The 21,929-nt window shown below is 32.4% G+C and overlaps 1 protein-coding gene across 2 annotated transcripts in view; it reads right to left on the reverse strand.

The window, feature by feature from the left end:
• LOC128873794 (uncharacterized) overlaps positions 1-21,929 on the reverse strand; it is an 80,788-nt gene that overhangs the window by 19,822 nt on the left and 39,037 nt on the right. For both annotated transcript variants that reach the window (XR_008456486.1, XM_054117648.1), the window contains exon 3: positions 9,501-9,713. Coding sequence is in view for 1 of the 2 variants with exons in the window: in XM_054117648.1 (XP_053973623.1) it covers positions 9,501-9,713 (213 nt within the window). In the remaining variant the exon portion in view is untranslated. The remainder of the gene's footprint in view (positions 1-9,500; positions 9,714-21,929) is intronic.

Raw genomic sequence — 21,929 nt, forward strand, 5'->3', positions numbered from 1 at the left:
TATGCATATACAAAATAAAATAAAATTTGTGTAATTAATATATGCATGCATAAAACGAAGGCAAATTTATGTAATTAATATCTGTATATTTTTAAAATGATCAGTTACGATTGCTCTTAGAACGAGCAATTATTCTGGACATGCAAATTTTCCTGTAAATAAGTTTAATTAGGAAAAGAAATCCAAATCCGCATCCTAACGAGAGTATAAGATTTGTTAAAGTTCCTTTTGTAGAATCTTTCAGCATTGCAACCATATGCTTATACTGGTAATCGAGAATCGAATTTTAAATCGTGCAGACTTTCGCTTGCAACCTTGATTACCATGCTCGCCTAGTAGGCGGTTGCAAACGTATCATTTGAACGGATAAAATCATCTGAAGTAATCCGCAACTCAGCGAAGGCTACATCTTCCGACCTGGAAAGCATTTCAGGTGTGACCAGATGGACAGCCGTCCACAGCCACGAACTCCAATTACATGCTTTCCACGTTTTGTCCCTTGTAATCGTCTTTGAAATTGCGACAATTTCTTATTTTCATAAAAAAAATGCTACGACCCTGTCCGAGCAGAGAAACTTTGCGAGTCATCTCACGTTGCTGAAGTCAACCTTTCTAACAGTGCGAGTGTTCAGCTTTTATCGAATGCAACATTGTTTTCGATTATTGATATTTTTTAGCAATAGTCAATATGATGCACTATTTAGGCGTGCAGGAAATATAAAGGATCTTTTAGAAGGGACTTTAGAATTTTGTATTTTAATAAAAACGGTGTTCTTAATTATTATCGATTTTAACGGTTTGATTTGCGTAAATATTTGTCTGTCAATATTTAACGCATTTTTCTTAATTATATCTCTTTTATTTAAAAATGAAAAACCATTATACGTCGTGCAAATATTATCGTTAATTATTTATTTACTAAATCATAAAGGATATATTCATAAACAAAAATCTTTTTCAAATTTCAGATTCAGATTAATGGAGAAAAAAAGTCATTGGCTTTACCATGTACGAGAAAACACTACTCTATATATATATATATAGAGAGAGAGAGAGATATATATAATCGCCATTTTTAATAAAACCTGACTTTCAGAACAAATACAAATACTTTCATATACTACAAATAATACACATTTATGTTACAGAAGTCCATACTTTCCAAATATGTAATTTCAATGTCATTAATTTTCAAAGAAGCAAAACTATCTTGTATCTCGAAACAGAGAAATTCGTTTTATACTATTTCCTCCAGTTCTGCAATTTATTTTAGAATAAATACGGCTCTGGGTAAAAAGTGTAATTGAGTAAAACTTCATTAATAAAAAAGTAAAAAAGCAAAACTATCTTGCATCTCGGAACAGGGAAATTCATTTTTATACTATTTCCTCCAGCTCTGCAATTTACTGTAGAACAAATACAGCTCTGAGTAAGAAGTGTAATTGAGTAAAACTTCATTAATAAAAAAAAGTACAGGATCATCTGCGAGTCACGGTTGCACGATGCCATCGAGTTTCTATCCGGTCTGCCGGAAACGCGGGCGGTAGCGAACGATAACCGATCTCGCGTGTACTTAAAACAGTTTGCTGGTGGTTTCTTATCGACGAAGTGCGACGTGAAAGTTACTTCTTCTGGCTGCGTTGTACATTATCGGCCAATTTAATTATGGCTGAATTAAACATGCGCGTAAATTTGTTGGCAAAAGACGATCGTTTTCATGAATATTAGCCATGTCGTGTCTGGGCAGCGAGTGAAGGAAAGCTGTATTATTCCAAATAAAAGCATGTTTTTTTTTACGAGAACTAAACATGTTACACTAAACATGCAACATTGAAACGCACAGTGGAATACTGATGAAAGAGTTATTCATTGGCGCGAAGTATGCTCGCACGAATGCATAATTTGCGATACGTGTGAAGTTCAATCTGTGCATTAAACAGAATGTACTGAAAGTGAAGTAGACAAATAATATTTATGAAGACTTTCCAGTGTAAAAAATAAATATTTTATTTTAAGCATAGTTGTAATAAGGAAACCAGTATATATGCTAATATGTCATAATCTTGATAATAAATTGATTATAGTTTCCATGATGCATTCCCTGGTCAGTTTCAGTGCGTTTCTGAGTAATCATCGGTCGCTCCTTTTTCAATCATTGCCTTTTGTGGTACAGTTATTAATTAGTTTTTGCTTCTTTGATGGTTTCATGGTGAAAGAGTATCTTTGTTGATGACGAGAGCGTGTATAGTTCATTGTATTTTACAGAAATTTGTTTGATAAATTATTCATTTTTTAATTATTTTTAAAACTCTGAATTTTATATAGAAAAATTGTTTTCTTTTAATATGATTTGCTTTGGATTAAATGTCACCATTAAATATTGTAAATTTAAAACAAATTACGGGTAATTGTAATATTTACAGATACTGAATATAACTCGAATTTAAAGATACATTACTTTTTGTACATCGGTACACGTTTTTGAGACTGCGAAAGTTTGCTCGTTATTTTCTGGACCTGCAAACCTACTATTTGTACATTTATAAACACACATTTAAACCATAATCATAGTCATAAAAGTGTTGAATATTTGCATTTCTTAATCGATTTAAATGAAAAATGAAATGAAAAAAGCATTGCAATTTACTTGGGTTTTAAACTATTTGCTTCACGGTGTATTCAATAAATAAACTCACATAGGTTCTCTTCTGAACAAATACGAATAGATAGATGCATAGTACATATTAGCCAACGAAGTTGTTCTATGTTACTCGCTCTCGTCATCAACAAAGATACTCTTTCACCATGAAACCATCAAAGAAGCAAAAACTAATTAATAACTGTACCACAAAAGGCAATGATTGAAAAAGGAGCGACCGATGATTACTCAGAAACGCACTGAAACTGACCAGGGAATGCATCATGGAAACGAATCGTAAAAGGATGTAAATCGTTTTTCAAGAAGAAAACCAGCAAATTCTTTCCACGAACAACAGAGTACTCTCACTCTTTATTTCCGCGTAAACTGCGCGGTTAGTGTTATTATCTAGCATTTCGTTTAACGGTGAAAGTTTTCCCTTGTTTGATCAGTCATTCAGACTGTTAGATTACAGTAAATAAATCCATTCTCGACCACGACTCAATTGCGGAACTTGTAGGAGCGTAGATAAAAAATAAGCGGCATCATGAAAGTCTGAACGAGTTCCTATAAAAGAATTCTCGCGCACCGTGAAAAAATCGATCCATTTCATCTTGCTAAACAGATTTCCAATTGGCCAATAAGCTCTCCTTTCAAACTATAAGGTTGGCCCAAATATTTCTTTCGTTTTATTATATTAGGTTGGTACATATGAAATGTCGTTTATACGAATCAAACTGTATCTATATAAAACTACTTTCAATAAAACATTGCACATTTAATTAAAATAATTTTCAAATATATCTGTATTTTTATCAATTTTGAATGCATTTCTTCGACTTCATTGCGATAAGATTCTGTATTAATTATACAATCAGAGGGTAGAAAATGACGGTGAATATGTTAAGTTTCTAATAAAAAATCACAAGCTTTAAATTTTTCAAATTAGCGTTGAATTATTGTAACATTCACATAACTTTCTTCAAAAGTTAACGTTTTGTTTTTACCAATTTTCATCACCGTCATCACAAGTTTATACTTATGTAAAAAAATTACGCGAATATTCCAAGTATTTATAATTGTTGATAATTGTGTTCTAATGTTTCTATTCTAAACATGTTTAGTATTTTAATGTGTGTGCCTTACAGCACATTTTCTCAACTTTAATATGATTAGAATGAGATGATGACAGAATAGGATGTTATTGGCCCGGGTGATTGAATACTGGTAAAACGATATTTCATATGTACCAACCTAATAGTAAATAGGGGAGGCTGGGACCAATTGAAGCATGGTCCAATAGAGACAAGTAACACAACTTAAAAATGATTACTGATAAGTAGACTGCGGACTTTATACATTTATAGCGTTTTTCCTAAAATATAATACTATTTATAACAATTATTTTTCACTTCTTTTGTCAAAAATAGTTTAAATAAAAGTGATCGTTTGAAGAAATACTTTAGACAAAAGTTATAACATCTCGACGAGATATGAAAGTGTTGTCGAGTATATTTTTTATATCGTTAATTACATTACAATATGTGCCATATCCAAAGGAGTTAAATAAATAAATTAAATAGTAAAATCAAATCAATTCGTGAATATTCAATGGGCAAATTTCAATCGCTCGTCATCGATTATTTAGTAACAGGGCGATTCTACGAACTAGGACAAGCTACAGCTCTTTTCTAGGTGAAGGTGTAAAAAATTGGTACAGAAGAAAGTTGTATCCCGCAGCGGAGACTATCTTTTCATGGTATGCACGCAGTTGCGCTTGTATTGTTTTTTTTTTTTTTAAGCAGACAGATTCATTTTTCCATTCAGCATATAAAAGCGTTAAGGGATGATCATGAAAAATGGCATATTTTATGAGATACTTCATATTTTATGTTAGGAAATTAATGTGTTCTTATAAATAAATAAATGAGCAAAATGTTTCTGAGCTAAAAAAAAGTCATGTAAGGATGAATATAGAATAAAGGGTGGTTATAAGATTTAATATAAATTACCATTTTCGGGAAATAAAGAAGTACAAGGCAAGTGCAATACAACAAAATAAGAGAAGGTAGGTATAATGAGAGAGACAAATGTATTGCGATTGCTTTGAGACGGGAGTATTTAAGCAAAAGAGGAAGAGGAGAAAGCCAAAAATTACTAGCTAGAGTATATGTATGTAGAACATGTGTGAAAATCTCTGTAAATGTATCAATAATGTAAACTTCACTAAGTCATAATATTGTAAGTAGTCCTCGGTTATTTTTTAATATTCAAGTGAAGATTAAAGGGCCTGTACACTCTAAATAAACATTGATCTATTTATCTAGTTTATTATTATATTATTTTTAGCAGCTTCTTTAGATTTTTCATTGTATCATTTAAGACCTGCAGTAGTTTCACTCGAGCAATCAATATGAATTTAAATTTTAACTTTCATCGGTAAACTAAAAGGTGGGCATACATTTTCTCTTCGATTATCCTTTTAATTCATGGACGTATAATTATAATGGTTGTGCCTGATCAGATATTGAATATATCAATTTTCTCGTTAGAAAACCAAGAATAATGATCTATTTCAAACTGATTCAATCTAATACAATTAATGATTGATGTCTGGAAAATATGAGCACTTGAAAGGTAGAGGCTGCGAAAATCTATCATGAGCCTAATGAAATGTGGTAATCTATGATTATAATCATTAGTCCTGCGTGATCTAGTATGATTAATACAGTTTCGATCTGATGATTGAATTCTTGAATGAAAACATGAAATACAAAATATCTCTTAATACTTCTATTCTAATCCAAATCTTTTCAGTATCAATCTGTTAGTATTTTTTCGTGTCTAATCATTTCACTATTATGTTGCCAACAAAAGTGATGGCTAAGTTCGTTATTTCACGGGATACTTATTGTAATAATTTAACATAATTACAATTCTGACTAGCTCTATTATGTTGAATCCTTTTAATTGAAATTTCAATCTTATTTGATATGTTTTGGTATTGTAATTGCAATAATAATGAAATGAAAATGGAACAAGATAGGAACGTTAACGCTTTCAAAAACGATATTGTTATTGGTGATCAACGGAAAACAAATTATTTTGTTCCCCAATGCATAATTCAATATAACATTTAATTTTTCTCAATTATTAATATTCCTATCTAATAAAGTGGACGATTAATCATTGGCTCGATTGCGTGATAACTATCCATCGTTAATCTGATTACGTTAAATTCAACACTGTAATACACGTGGTGTTCGAATGGGATCGTTGTCTGACAATAAAAAGTGAAAAGACTCTCACTTTCATCCTGGAAAGTTTCTAAAACTTTTCACGTGCGACTAATACTTACGGTCTTTCTGGTAGACCGACAAAGATAGACCGACGAATTTACAACCGTATTTTACGACTCGTTGAGGAAAAAGACACAGTTCTGTTTAACGTTTCGATCACGATCATTAATCACATCGACACACTTTTGATCTAGAAAGTACCGGTTATCTGTCAGAAGAGACATAAATAAAGTATAGGAATAAACTGTGATGATCGATAGAACTCATTGGGAGTATTATAAATCTTGTGACATACTTGTATTACTCGAGAGGGCTGCAAAGACGGGACTTGTGTTATATAAAAGAACCCATTTCTTCAAATACTACAATAAATTTTAATAGATAATTAAGGAAAAAATTACATTCTGTTTGATAATATTCTTTCAAGTTGGTAAATTATTCTTTGGAGTCTTTCTAAGAAGTAGGGATTATTCTATGGTACTAATAAATCCTTCCAATGATATTAGCCATTATGTTTTGTGAAGAATATATAACTTAATTACTTCATCCTTCGTCATAGACAAATTAGTAAAATGACAAAGTAAAAATTGTACATTTTATTGTACTTATAAAATAAAAAATACTTTTATAAAATGTACTTCTAATGTACAACGTGTAATGTATAAAATATACAATGTATTTTCAATGTATAATGTCCAATGTATAAAATATAAAATGTATTTTCAATGCACAATGCGCAATGTATAAAATATACACTGTATTTTCAATGTACAATGTATAAAATACACGATATATTGTCAATGTATATTGTATAAAATGTAAAATATACTTTCAATATACAATATATAATAAAATGTACAATGTACAAAATAGGCGACGTACTTTCAATGTACAACGTGTAATGTATAAAATATACAATGTATTTTCAATGTAGAATATATAATAAAATATACAATATACAAAATAGGTAATGTACTTTCACTGTATAATATACAAAATATAAAATGTGTCAAATGTATAATACACAAAGTTGTATTCTATCTCTTTTTTTTTTTTATACAAGCTATACCATCGATTCGTTGATTTACGATAACGGTAAATTTCATGCTCACCTTGTTCATCACTCTACTCACTTCAGAGTATCGAATCGCGAAATTGTTCGCTCACAGAGCGCCGCAGCTACTCGTAATTGGCGGCAATACCAGTTTATCGATAGAAAGCCAGGCGACCGCGCCATTGAAATGAAAGTGGCGGTCGAACGTTCGTTGCATTATGAGAATTGAATTCTAAACTGCAGATCGCGTACAACTCTTCACGGCTACTGATCAGTTTCACCCACGATTCGACACGTTTTATCCATAAAGCTGGTACTCCCGTCAGGAAGGCGTGTAATTAGATAATTATCGCAATTGTTAGCCAAGCTAGTATTTGTATAGGATATATGCATTAATAAATTACATTTCGAACGACAGAAGCACTGATGTGTACATGAAAGGATTCATTTTTTTAGATACCATAATAAATTTTGATAACATGGCTTAATTTAATCTTTTATATAAATAATGTTTCTATAGAACTATTCAAGGAAAAAGTTTTATGGGATTTTGGATTACCATTATCTATAAAAATATTCAGTAATATTCTATTAATTATCGTATAAGAAATTGTTAAATAAGGCCATTTCGTGTGTACTTTCATCAATGTTATTGGAAACTATTTTTCCTAATAAAATAATGTATAAATAAGTGTTTTTCTTGATCGAGTTTCGAAAGTAATTAAGAAGTCGTATGATAGTTGCAGTATAAATGACGTACATCTTTTGTTAATTAACTCTTATTTAGTACCTGTCAATATTATAATTCTTTCCAAAATTCTTCCAAGGAGTGGAAAATATTTGATAATACCAAAAGATCAGTAGCCCCTCTTTTCTTGTATTATTAAAACTGATTACTTCTCTAGTTCTGGGCCTTAAGAGTCTCGAATCATACATGTATCTTGTATAATAGCAAGAATTTCAGGTGCGCAGTGACGCCCCAAAATGTTAAAATTTTACTAATTGTAAACCACTAGTCACTGGATTCATAGCAGTCATTAAATCTACTGATTTTTTTTTATTAAAGATTTCTTTCGAGACTAAATTGAATTTGTTTCCTAAATTTTGTTTAGAGACGAAATTTGTTATAGAATCTATATACCATAATAAATTTATTTAAAAAAAATAATCAAGTTGAAGTAGTTTTAACAGAGAATGATTGGTAACTTCTAAATCATAAAAGGGGAGCTTGAAATCTAAAAAATAGTACCATGAGAATTATTACTAGGTGTGAACAATGTTAATCCAAACATTATCAAATTACGTAAATTATTAACGAGTATTTTAATCGAATAATAGTTACGATGCCCTTCAGTAATGAAAAATTATTAATGACAAAGGCTAAAACAATGTATAGGATATTCGAATAATAGTTAACTCTGGAGAAGAATTGTTTCCCTTACATTGAATCTAAAACGTTTCGTCTTCACGGTAAAGGAACTTCTTTAATGCAAACGTTGACCGTTCAAATCTAATAGTTGTTACTTATGAGGGTTTGAATACTAATTGTGTAAAATTTCTGAATTCTCAATGCTACGGATATTGTATACTTTTCTATAGTTTCTTGACCAAGAACGGAAGTCCCTTTTGGAAAGTTGCTTATACAGGAGGAAGAAAGTGAATTACACGTTTGAAGTCATTCAGTTTTTGTTATGTTAAACATGAGCTGCGTGTCTGACTATTGTACGTATTTTCACGAAGAAAAATAGTCGACTATGTGTTAACTTTCACCATCAACAAAAGAATACTAACTGATCATTAGTACACTAATTTGGAAAACATACAAAAACTAAACATAATGTACATAGAAAGTTGATTTCATTAATTAATGTAGTCATATTTTTGTTTGTATCATAAATAATACGTAAAGATCTAAATCAAGCATTATCTTCAAAATATTGAAGGTAATTATTAATATTATATATTGAATATTAACATTGCATTTGACTTTGTAAGTCATCGTCGTGTGTGAATTGTGTTTAATTCTTACGGAAAGAATCAAGAAACGTATGTTTATAATGCATTAAAACCAGATATGATGTAGACAAAAGTTCAACTCTCTATTATCATGCAAAGCCACGATTATCAAAAATGGTGTCAATGTTTGAGACATTTATTTATGTGTTATATTATTTAGAAACCCTTATTTATATTTGTTTTATACTATTCGCAAACCTTTATTTATTTCTGTTTTATTATGTAGCATTGATGATATTATATTTTTTAATTACTTATTGTAGATTCTATGTCATGCGTCATATTTTAAAGAGTGCACTCAATAAGGTCAAAACGTTAACGTGTTTCTTATTAAAATGTTTTTTATTAACTTCCCGATTTATAGGGAAGTTATTGTATTTTTTCATACTGAATCTGTTTTTGTCCTCAAACTAGGGTTTTTTATATTTATTTGGGATATTCAACTTACTAGAAGAAAAAGAAATAGTAAAACAAATTTGTATTTGTTACTTACCACAGCATGGCTTGCCAAAATCTAGCCGGACCAGTTGCACCATGTACGGCTCGAGTAAGTTCACGTACCACCATGGCCTGTGTTCAGGTCTTGTAAGGGTACAAGTCTGGGGGGTGTAAATTTGACCGCTGCTGCCGTCGACAGCACGCTGCGGAATTCCACCCTCGGTGCTGCTCGACTGCATCGGTGCTTTCCCTCCAGCAACATTCAGAACTACAATGAAAAGACAGAAAATTACAATTTCATTGTTGTTCAAGTTACCCTCTTAAAATATATTCAGATTATGTATTATAAATTACGTATATTCGTATATACGTATTTTCGTTTATATGCGTAATCGTGTTATAATAATTATCCTCCAAGTCTATTACAATAAATTTTATTACAATAATTATCCCCCTTTCTAAGTTTTCTACGTTACAGAACTGCATGTTTCAATTTTTACGAATATATGCATTTGTAAAAGAAACATGTAATATACTGTTTAGTTTATAATCGTGGTTCTATTATAATAATTCTTTTATAGAATTATAGGTAAATTCGCTTATAATAATTCTATTATAGTTCTATACATAGATTCAATAATTATAATAATTATCGTCAAAATCTATCAATATTAATATTATAATAATTCAATTATATGTAGATAGATTCCATTATAGAATTATATAGGTATAGATTTTATTTTAATAAATTCTATTATAATAATTATCCTCCAGAATTGCTTCCTTTAATTTTTGCAACTATACAGGTACTTGCATATATTTCAATTCAAATATTTGACGGTCCCAAATTCTCAACGAAATGCGAGGAATAACAAGCATTCCTTTCGATCGCCTTGTTTGTACAGTCAAAAAATAAACCACAAGGCATGCGACAGGAAGCAAAGATTCGTTCTTCTTGTCCATCTCTTGTGCGGTTTACTGCATTCCTAGTTATCTAATGCACTTATTGCTATGCATGGTAAAGTGCCCCGCCCGAATTGCGGTACTCGTAACACGTGCTCGTGATGTGCAAAGAGTCCTTATATTAACACACGCATGGCTTCTAGCGAGAACTACATTCTGTACTCACACGTAAACGGGTTACACCAGAATTCAATTCTTGGATTATTATCTCGTGATTACACGCCATTGATCCGTTATGGGAATCGCATAATTACACGGAAAATGATGAGATTCGTGTGAAATTACATCTACCTTCGATTTACCACAGTAACTCAATTGTAGACAAATTAGAAAGAGAAAAATATGAATTTCGAGTAAAACTGGAAAAACTTTGAGTTGTTAATTAATTTGTACATATTTTTATATACGTCTCACATTGATATTATTTTATATTTAATCCTTTGTGTCCAATATTGTATTTATTAATTTATTTCCTCGTATGATAAGATTGTTTTTATTTTCACCATTTTTGTATAATTCATAATTACAATATTGCCTTAGTTAGTTAGTCATATTTACATTGTTTTTGTATATTCTAAATGTTAAATAAAAATATTGTGTTCATGACCAACAATTGGTCATTTACGTACGTTAGTAGTACGTAATTGTACGTTAGTAGTTCAAAGAAAATTTATACGAATAGAGATTCTAATAAACTTTTATTATTTTTAATTAATATTGTTATTCACGAACAATATTTATCTTCACTCGTCTAAATGGATACTGGTTATTTACGAATAATACTCACTTTTATTTTAAAGTTCCAAGTGAAATTAAATTTATCTTTAATTAGCTTTATTCACAATTCTGTATTTTATTTTATACGCATCACTTACAATTTTTGCGTTTCTGGAATTCCTGTAGCTCATCTTTAAATGAACCAGAAACAGGAAAAGATAAATTTCAAGTAGAACTAAATCTACTTTTTATCTGCATCATTTACAATTTTTGTTGCTATTGCATATTCTGCAACCTATTTGTATATAATCCAGATACAGGAAGACATTAGTTTCAAGTAAAACTGAATCTACCATCCGTCTGCATCATTTGCAACTTTTGCTACTACTGCATTTTCTGCAACCCATTTATAAATTAACCGGAAATAGGAAAAGATTAGTTATAAATAGAACTAAATCTGCTTCTCATCTGCTGTATCTTCTGTAACCCATACATAAACAAACCATAAACAGAATAAGATAAATTTCAAATAAAATTAAATCTACCTTCCATCTGCACCATCTACAATTTTGATTGGTGGTGCATTTTCTGCAGTTCATATGTAAATTAACCGGAAATAGGAAAAGATTAGTTCCAGATAAAACTAAATCTGTTTCTCATCTGCTGCACTTTCTGCATCCCATACGCCAATAAACCAGAACCAGAAAAAGATGAGTTACAAATAAAATTAAATCTACCATCCACTTGCACGATTTACAATTTTTTTTAGCTACTCGAATTCCCTTAACACGTCCGCAAACAAACCAGGAAGCAGACCAAAACTCGCGCAAAACGTAGAATTGAAAGTACAAGAAGAAACAGAAAAAGCCTGATTGACTATAAAGAAGCAACAGATATTAACATCGCTATCTGATGTTCCAGTTTACCCACCACTCTTAATTACAACGAACCAAATACTAGCTAATGCTCCAAATCATTAATTACGATCGCTCGTTATTTTTTAATATCACTTTCCGCGACAAAATTACATCGCTGAGCCTAATCAGGACGGTGACTCATTGTTTCCGATAACATCGACGAACGAGACACCGTTTCCAATCATTCGGGAACAACTCGGATTGTAATCGAGCGCGTCGTCGAAGGACAGATACTCAGCCATACTCTGAGAAAATCTTAGTTGTTATTATCATTCCCATTACCTTCGTTGCCTTCTTGTGGTTATCAGAATATTCAGGAATGTTCCATTGGCTATATGCAATTGTTACATAAGAATACATCGCGTGTACTTTTATCGATATTATTAGAAAATATTTTTTCTAATAAAATAATGTACAAGGTGTGGCAGAAATAACTCTCACACTTTAAAAAACGATTTTAAAAAAGAGGTACGAGATAACACCAGAAACTTTTTATTTCTTAAATCTAGATATAAAAAAGTTTTTTTTACTTTATATTTTAAAAATTATGTCGTCCAAATGGTGGCCTTTACGAGCGATACACATTTGGAGTCGTTCTTGAAAGTTTTCCATCACTCTCGCTAGCATTTCGTGGGAAATTGTTTCAATTTCCTTTTGGATGGCCTCCTTTAGTTCATTCAAGGACCAAGGACGATGTTTGAAAACCTCGGCTTTGAGGTATCCCCACAGAAAAAAGTAACATGGATTTAAATCCGCCTTCTTTTCTGATTTCTTTACGCGAAAGAGTTCCGTGGCCACCGTAGCTCGGTGGATTTAAATCCATGTGACTTTTTTCTGTGGGAATAACTCAAGGCCGAGGTTTTCAAACATCGTCCTTGGTCCTTGAATGAACTAAAGGAGGCTATCCAAGAGGAAATTGAAAGAATTTCCCCCGAAATGCTAGCGAGAGTGATGGAAAACTTTCAAGAACGACTCCAAATGTGTATCGCTCGTAAAGGCCACCATTTGGACGACATAATTTTTAAAACATAAAGTAAAAAAAACTTTTTTATATCTAGATTTAAGAAATAAAAAGTTTCTGGTGGTATCTCGCACCACTTTTTTTCAATCGTTTTTTAAAATGTGGGAGTTATTTCTACCGCACCCTGTATAAATAATTATTACCATTACCTTCGTTAGCTCCTTGTGGTTTTCAGAATATACAATAGTGTTCCATCGAGTATATGAAATTGCTACAGTCAGTGTAATAAGTAGACTGCGGATTTTTATGCATTTACAGGAAATTTGAATGTGCAAGAACCTACAAAATGCAAACAATAGACGAGAGTATAAAAAAGCCTGAAAAATGAATATTCCTTCATGTTTTTACAGTAGATTTTGCGTAAATTAAAGTTTGTTACTTTTAATGTCAACCTCTTATTTCTTTTCTTATTCTTATAGTTTCATTTTAAATTGGTTGCTGTACGAATACTTCTTACACTGACTGTAAATAAGGTCGTTCCGTGTGTACTTTCATCAATGTTATTGGACATTATTTTTCCTAATAAAATAATGTATAAATAAGTGTTTTTCTTAAATCCAAGTTAAGAATTTGATTAATTATACTTGGAGTTTCGAAAGAAATTAAAAATCCATATAATAGTTGAAATGTAAATGATATCACATCTTTTATACTTCTTTTTATATTCTCGTTGACTATGGAGACATACTTTAACGAATTTAAAAAGAATATATATCAATCGGAACTTTATGAAATTTATACGATCTTTTAGTGGATATCTGGCGATAACAAATAATTGTTTGCAATACAAAATTGTATGCAAAAAGCCATGTATATGGGTATATTCGTAGACCCATCGCCACGGAAGTTACGAATTTGCTAGAATTGTAAAGCCTTAAATAAAAAAAAAAATAAAGATTTTTTTGTTTACTATATAATTACATATAATTATTGCCCTTAATACATTTCTCTTAATAAATTTTTCCTTTTTAAATTCGTAAAGAAATGGCTTATTCTCAGCGTCTTGAACGAGATGCGTCACGTATAGAAACGTGAACAGCATACATGTATATCTGTAATAGCAACAATTTCTAACGCCTAAAAAACGACCAGTTTTTACTAAACCATTAGTCGTTCGGATTCACGAGATTGGTTCGCGTAATCGAGCGCGTCGTCGAAGGACAGACACCCAGCGATACTCTGAGAAAATCTTAGTAGCTCATTGCCATTCCCCATTAAATAAAAAGAAGGTCGGTCATGAGTTACGTTACACGGGTGAATAGCCGTTTGGCACGCAGATGTGCTCCTCGCTCGCAAACTTTCGTATACGGCAAGTGCAGCACATTCGCGAAGAAATTGCCAGTCTTGCGGTAGTTTTACTGTACCGTAACGTGAGAATTTTATCGGCGCTAACTGGGATTGCCTCAATGTCGGCAGTCCGTGAACGAGATCGTCCCTTCGGATCAGGATCGTTAATTCATTCGCACGGTCGCTCGTAGAAGAGAAAAAAGGATCGTGCTCGAGGGCAATGTGACAAGGTGAACCACATGTTTGCGGGATGAATGGAAATTCTAGATTTAAATCGAAACCGAGGCTTACGAGGGAAAGTCCCTCGGGTGGAGGTCTCATTTCACAGTAGGACTTTGAAGACTTTTTAGAGGGAGGGCTTTTGGAAGCAGACATTGTAATTTTGTGAGTGTATAGATAATATGATGATTTGCGAGGTGTTTAACGTTACATTTTTTCAGGCTTTTGTGAGAATAAAGGATTTTCTGAAAGGGGATAGTATGAGAAAGATTTATAGTGTTCTATTTATAAAAATTGAAGCTTACTTTTATTTATCGAATAGGATGGCAAAAATGAAAATTGATATACGCTCTTTTCTTGTTCACAATTTTTGGGATGATGCTACCTTTGTAGTACATATGTTTGAGCAGTATAAAATCTTACAGTTTTTCACTTCATTTGTTTACATTATATTATTTTTGCTCTCAAAATGAACATTCTTGCACTTAAGAGTAATTATGATAATATCTAAAATGGGTCTTGGTGTATATAAATATTCAACCTGTAAATAAAAATAGTAAGTTTTCACATAAGGTGCATTTTAGTACTAATATACACAGGCGAATACAATAAGAAAAAATTAGTATTGTAGCATACGAAATCCAAGAAATACGAAAAACGAGCGTACGAAACTTCTAGAACATAGAAGGGCGGTCGCCGCGCGGTGCGAGGCACGAGGCGCGGACCGCGAACTCGCGAACCTTCTCACCTAACGACGCGACTATTGACAACCGCGGCCGCGGATAGCAACCATGCGATATAGATTGAGGGCTCGTAGAGGCATTCGGCCTATTTTTGCCATTCCGGGAGAGAGGACGAGGTAACACCATTGGCCGCTCTCGGAATTCGGCTTAGGGACTCCGACAGGAGAGTTCGGCGATAATACCTGGACGCCTGCTGGAGAAGGGAGAGGACGGGAGTATGTTCCTGTGTCGCCTATTCGACAAGGAGAGTTCGGCGATAATACCTGGACGCCTGTCGAATGGGAGAGAACAGAGCTACTCGTGGACATCCCAGTTAGAAATAAGGGAGAGGACGGGAGTATGTTCCTGTGTCGCCTATTCGACAAGGAGAGTTGGGCGATAATACCTGGACGTCTGTTGAGTAGGACGCCTGTTGAACAGAGCTACTTGTGGACATCCTAGTTAGAGCTAGGGGGAGGTTATTCCTGGACCCCCGTTCGTTTTTGGAGATTTCGGCGATAATACCTGGACGCCAATTACGAGCGGGAAAGTACAGAATGATTCTTCTACTTCAAAGATTGAAAATTATAAAATATTGTAAAATGAGAAATTGTATTATGCTCTTTTGTATAATTCCGTTTATTCTGAATTCCTGTTACAATTATCCATTCCCAATCCTCTGTATAACCATGTTCCTCACAATAAACCTCTGTCCAGAATTCTTTTCCTTGAATCCTTAACCATGGCTACAGTATTACATTAAACTCTGTTATCTTTCATACATGTTCTGGGTACCATGTGTTTTAAAAATATTAAATAAAAACAATTTAAAACAACGTGGATGTCTAAGAAAAATTCTATTTTTGCTCTCGTTTTTTGATACTCAATTCTTCAATCTATCTCGAATATTTTGTATTGCTATAAGATGTTGCAAACAAAATAGCTAAATAACAAATGCTTATCAAGCCACTTACTCATCTCAAGATATATCATCTCGTCCAAAATTCGTTTATGTGCCTAACTTTTGTGTTTGAAATTTTCTTATGAAATTTCAGCATATTTTAAAGTATATAACAATATTTCACAATACGAAATAACACTATTGTTAAAGAATTGATCAAACTTGGTCCTTAAGATATTTGATTCGTTGAGACAGACTGACATATACATAGAATATTTTGTATATTTTGTAATTAGTCGATGATTTCGTTACTATAATCTAATGACACATTCACAAAACATGTACTAGCGTTGTTCTTCTAATAGTAAAGAGACGTATGAATGATACAAGGAATGTATTGTGGAAAGAACTAAAACGTTATTCCGTACACGTTACAAATCATAAGCGTAAAATCATTTGCGTAACTGTTACATTTAGGTATACATCCAAGTAACAGTTGCTATTAGCATTTAACTAAAAGTATGTACAAATGGGTAGTTTATGTGCTCGTAGAATATTCATTTTATAACACCGTTAAGTTCTTCAGCTCGTGTCTCATTTGGGTTAAACAATAAAACAACAAATTAAGCATGCATAAGAATGCATACATTCGACAATTAGACTTTTAAGAGAGTATGTATGTTTATAAAATATATATACTATTCCATGTAATATAATTTGATTATGTTTAAATTGTTACGTATATACAGGGTGTTCAAAAAAAGCATTCAATATTTATATGGTGTATAGGGGACATTGTACTGAGTAAAAAAGCTTTAGTAAACATTGGTCCAAAGATCAACCGTTTCTGAGATATAAACATTTTTGTTTGGTAGTATCATGATTGACTTACTACTGGGTTTTCTGTATTTATAGAAGATTTTCCACGTGTCCACCGCTCGTTTCTGTACACGAAATTGAAAAAAATGAAATTGACGAAATTGTCGGCACTTGAATGGGAACATTCAGAACGCAGTTTATAAACACTGACATAAACATCGCATGCGATGGAAGCAAGTAAGTCAATCATGATACTAGCAAACAAAAATGTTTATATCTCAGAAACGGTTGACCTTTGGACCTATGTTTACTAAAGCTTTTTTACTCAGTACAGTGTCCCCTATACACCATATAAATATTGAATGCTTTTTTTTTTGAATACCCTGTATATTTAAACTAGCTGCGCCCCGCGGTTTCAGCCACGTGGAATACTATTCTTATTCTATACAACCTCTCTTCACCACTTTAAAGGTTGAATTTTGTAAAAATTCCGAAATAGGTGTTTGATTAATTATACATATAAAAGAGTATTAAAGACTAACAAGGGAACATATCCAATTGTCACACCTATCACGTAAGTTTTATCAGACTTACGTGATAGGTAGTTCTCAAAAAAATATTTCACACGTATTTTATTTTATCGGCAATCGTCCATATTGAAGAGGGGAAAATAGCCCCTAAAGATGGGGGTGAATACCATGTTTTTTTAAACATCTTGAAAACTAGAGGAGTTTGGACAAAAATTTTTTTTCAAAAATATGCGTTTTTGAATGAGTAATTTACTCATGCCAAAAGAAATTGTTTATTTATTTATTTAAATAATTTATTTTTGAAAAAGTATCTTTTTCTATTAATTTGTGTTACTAAATATTGTTTCTCCTTCGTGAAAATTCATATGTGTAAACTACAGGTTAAATTTAAGGATACATATTTTTGGAAATTTTGATTTCCACCATATAACAATAATAATTATATTAAATGGGGAATTCCTTTTTCCGCGCCAAAAGTGTGGCTTCTTTATCATTTTTGTTTTCATAAAGTACGCAAGATTTTAATTTGAAACGTTACACATGTCTCTAGTATTATTTTAGAAAAATGTACAAATTTTTATGGACAGATTTATTCGACAAATATAAATGTTACAGCCCGTTGTCCATGACGTCGTAATGAAAAGATTGGCCGTTGGTTGACTTGATTTCTACCGTTCAAATGAACTGAAGTAAATAAATCAATTGGCGTTTTGTTCAGTAGGAATGTCGTTATCCTACTGCGAAAAACAACATCAAATACAATATTATTATTAACGAACGAGAAATGTTATCGAACAATCGAATAAAGTGTCGTTAACGTGTGTTTTTTTTACTCAGAATCCTTCATAATTAGTTAATAATTTATTGGTTTTTCCATTGATAATAAATAGTAGTATAGCAGTACATAGAACGATAGTAACTCTCAAGGATCATTCTTGTCACGATTTTTATAGTTATTAAGCAATCATTAAGGATTTTAGTGAAAATTTTCGCTTCGCTCGATTGTTTGTTACATTCTATAAATGAATTATTAACTTTCAAGACTCGTAGAGGATAGTATAGATCGTTGCAACATTCAAGAAAAATTTCTGTTATCATCTCGATTTTTATTAAACGATCACCGAAGGTTTCAAGTCTTGACTACACGTTACTTCGTTAGAAATATTCGCTTTACTGTATGGTTTGTTAACTTTTTGCATATAAATAATGGACCTTGGTACTCGTGGAAGACAGTACAGATCATTCGTAACATTCGCAAAATCGGTGTGTGACAATTGGATATGTTTCCTTGTAAGTTTCAAGCAAATCCGACCACAAATAAAGTATTCCTCATACAAACATTGCAACCCTGTTTTAGACCCTTAGGGGTTGAATTTCAAAATATCCTTCCATTTGAAAAAACAGAATTGATCTTCATACCTCCTTGACGCATCCACCTACAAAAAAATTGTTAATACCAGATTATGAGCTCCCCCATACCAAGTAAGTTTGGTCTAATGCATTTTCTTCTATCTTCAAAAGTAAACGAGTTATTTAGGTGACCTGTTTATAATGCCCCACCCTGTATATAAAAAATATGCAAAATGTAATAATAAATATGTACTTATAATATGTATTGCATACATTAGTCGTATTCATTGCATGTTTGTAATACACACATACGTATTCTCTGCGTACGCTTTCTGTATATCCTGCATCAACATCCACAGCCTGACCATAACACGCTAAATATTAGTAAAAATAACTTTAGCTTGTCCATTCTAAATGAAAGTCATCCGTTTCTTCGCAAGTCGAAGACAGTTGATTTTAAATTATATCGAACTGTTACTATGTAAATAATAATTTTATACAGTTTTGGCGTGTCATGAAAAAGGTATTTCCTACGGTTCAATACAATTCATTTCTTACCAATTCTTCTTTAACCCATTCACTGCCAGAAGAATTTCAAGCGCTTTGCTTTTGGCGTCAAAATTTAATTCAGGCGTGTAATGTAGGTTATTATTTTGATAAGAAAAAATGATATTAAATTTGTTGTTTTAAAAAGCAAATTTATAATCTTCTTTTACAGTGAAGGTCGATTCAGACTATACGGACCGTCACGTTCCGGCAACGATACGTGCCGTCACCGACACGACAAAACATTAAAACACGCGTTTTAATGGAACTATTCATACTATTCCCGTTGACGGAACGTTCAGGTCGGTGTCTGTTGAGTGTGAGTCTGTAATAGTTTCATTGAAACGCGTGTTTGAATGTTTGTCGTGTCTGAAAAGGCTATAAACTTATCCCTTGAGTAATTGCAATCAATTTGAACTACGAGACATGGCGTAATTGGCAGTGAATGAATTAAAAAATCACAAATACTAACATAAAATGCATTTGGACTAATATAAATAGCGACTCAGATGTGCAGATGGTCTTTACATCTTTGTGTCCAAGGAGCCCCAACGCAAGGCCACAAGATGTTCTACACCTTCTTCAGGATACGTGCATAATTAGCATATTCAAGCTGATTTATTACGGAATGTGGAAAGTCAACGTGGAACGTCGATCGAAACGTAAAAGAATCCGAAACTTTCAAAGTGGTTCGGAGGCGCGTTGCGCGAAAGGAGCCGATTAAAGAGTCAATCGACATTCTATCCGAGAGTAGGTACACACGGTACACGCAGCACGTGTAATTGATGCGTTCTCGACCTAAACCTACATACCGAGTCTTGTGAGTTAGCGTATGCCGCACGCGTTCCCACAAGCACTACATACGCGGCTACGTCATAATTTACAGTTATTTCTTATACGGGCCATTACGAAAGGTTTCGTCTCGAATATACTATTCGAGGACGCTAGATCGAGCAAAACGAACAAGCTTTTAGCGCATCCCGGTGTATCACCGGCGACCGAAGCCGACCAGAACAAAGGAAAGCGGTGTAGCTATTGTTCGGTTTTTGAAACGGTGATTAGAAATTGTTCGAAGCTTGTCACGACAATACGTCTTTATAGGCCATTGTGTGCTCGCTTCCTGGAATGTAAAAGATTTTTCAAAGAAGCGTTAACACGTCCATCGCCACGTCACCCGTTATGGACGACAGCGTTTTTCACTGAAGAATTAAACAAAAATTAATTTAAGCATCCAAGAAAATAAATTTGAATGGAATTCTTGAATTTCGATGAAGTTACAACGATACAGTGAGTGTAGAAAGTATTCGTACACCGATCAATTTCCAAAAAAAACTGTGTAAAATTGTAATTTATTAACTTATTTTTTATAAACAATGACATTCTACATATTCTCGGAAATCTCTAGAATAGATAGAGTACAAAAAAAATAGCTATTTATGTAAGTTGCGAAATTAACAAGAAAAAAGCAATTAATCGATAGAAATATTGAAGCAATAAGTATTCGCACAACTGTTTAATTTTTAAGACTTCGTTAAAAAAAAAGAAATTTACATTAATTTACAAGTATATAATACTTCCTTCGTGGGATTTCCTTTTGATTTTATAATTATTGCAACTCTTCTAAGCATTAAATTAACTAAATTATTAGTTATTCGAAGTGGGATCTTCTTCAATTCCTCTATTAGAGCCATTTTAAAAAGTACTTTACTGAAAATTTGCTGTTTTCTAATTCGTACGGAGCAATACACTAATGTGTTTATGTTACAAACTCTACTGTAAATGGTTCGTCATAAGAATCATACAAGTACTTATTGCTTCTATACTTTTACCCACTTTTCGCATTTTTTTGTTAATTTCACAAATTATATTAACTAGTAAATGTTGTTTGGACTGTATCTATCTTAGAGACTTCCGAGAATATGTAAAATATCATTGATTATACAAAAAAGAAGTTAAGAAAGTACAATCTCACAGACAAGTTTTTTGGGAAATTGATCGGTGTACGAATACATTCTACGCCCACTATAAATACCGTAATAAATGTTTGATTATGTAGTTTCCAATAGTCTGTAAACAAAACTTAATCACAGCAGACATTTTCAAAAGTCTTAGTCTGGCAGTCAACATGTTAAGAGTCTTAAACAACCTTGGATATTTAACAATTCTTTTTTCTTTGGAAACAACTGATTTAATTCAAAATCTGTTTGCTAGCGTTTACCGTGCATGCATGTATTGAGTAATAAAAAAATAATTTTCATTTAGATTTAAAAAAAGAATTGCGATGTTGGGAGTTTTGTGTATAAGAAACGTCTTTACTCATATCAAATCGATGGATATTTGTCTTGTTCTGCTGTCAACCAAGTTGAACTGTAAGTGCACATTTTGACGATGAACTTATTATTAGCTATAATAAGCAATAGATTGATTTACTGGCAATGTTTGTTCGAGAAAAATTCTCGAAAAATGCGTCTATTTTGAAGTCATTACTGCGA

This window comes from Hylaeus volcanicus, chromosome 3 (assembly GCF_026283585.1).
Source record: "Hylaeus volcanicus isolate JK05 chromosome 3, UHH_iyHylVolc1.0_haploid, whole genome shotgun sequence".
In the NCBI taxonomy this organism is placed as follows: domain Eukaryota; kingdom Metazoa; phylum Arthropoda; class Insecta; order Hymenoptera; family Colletidae; genus Hylaeus; species Hylaeus volcanicus.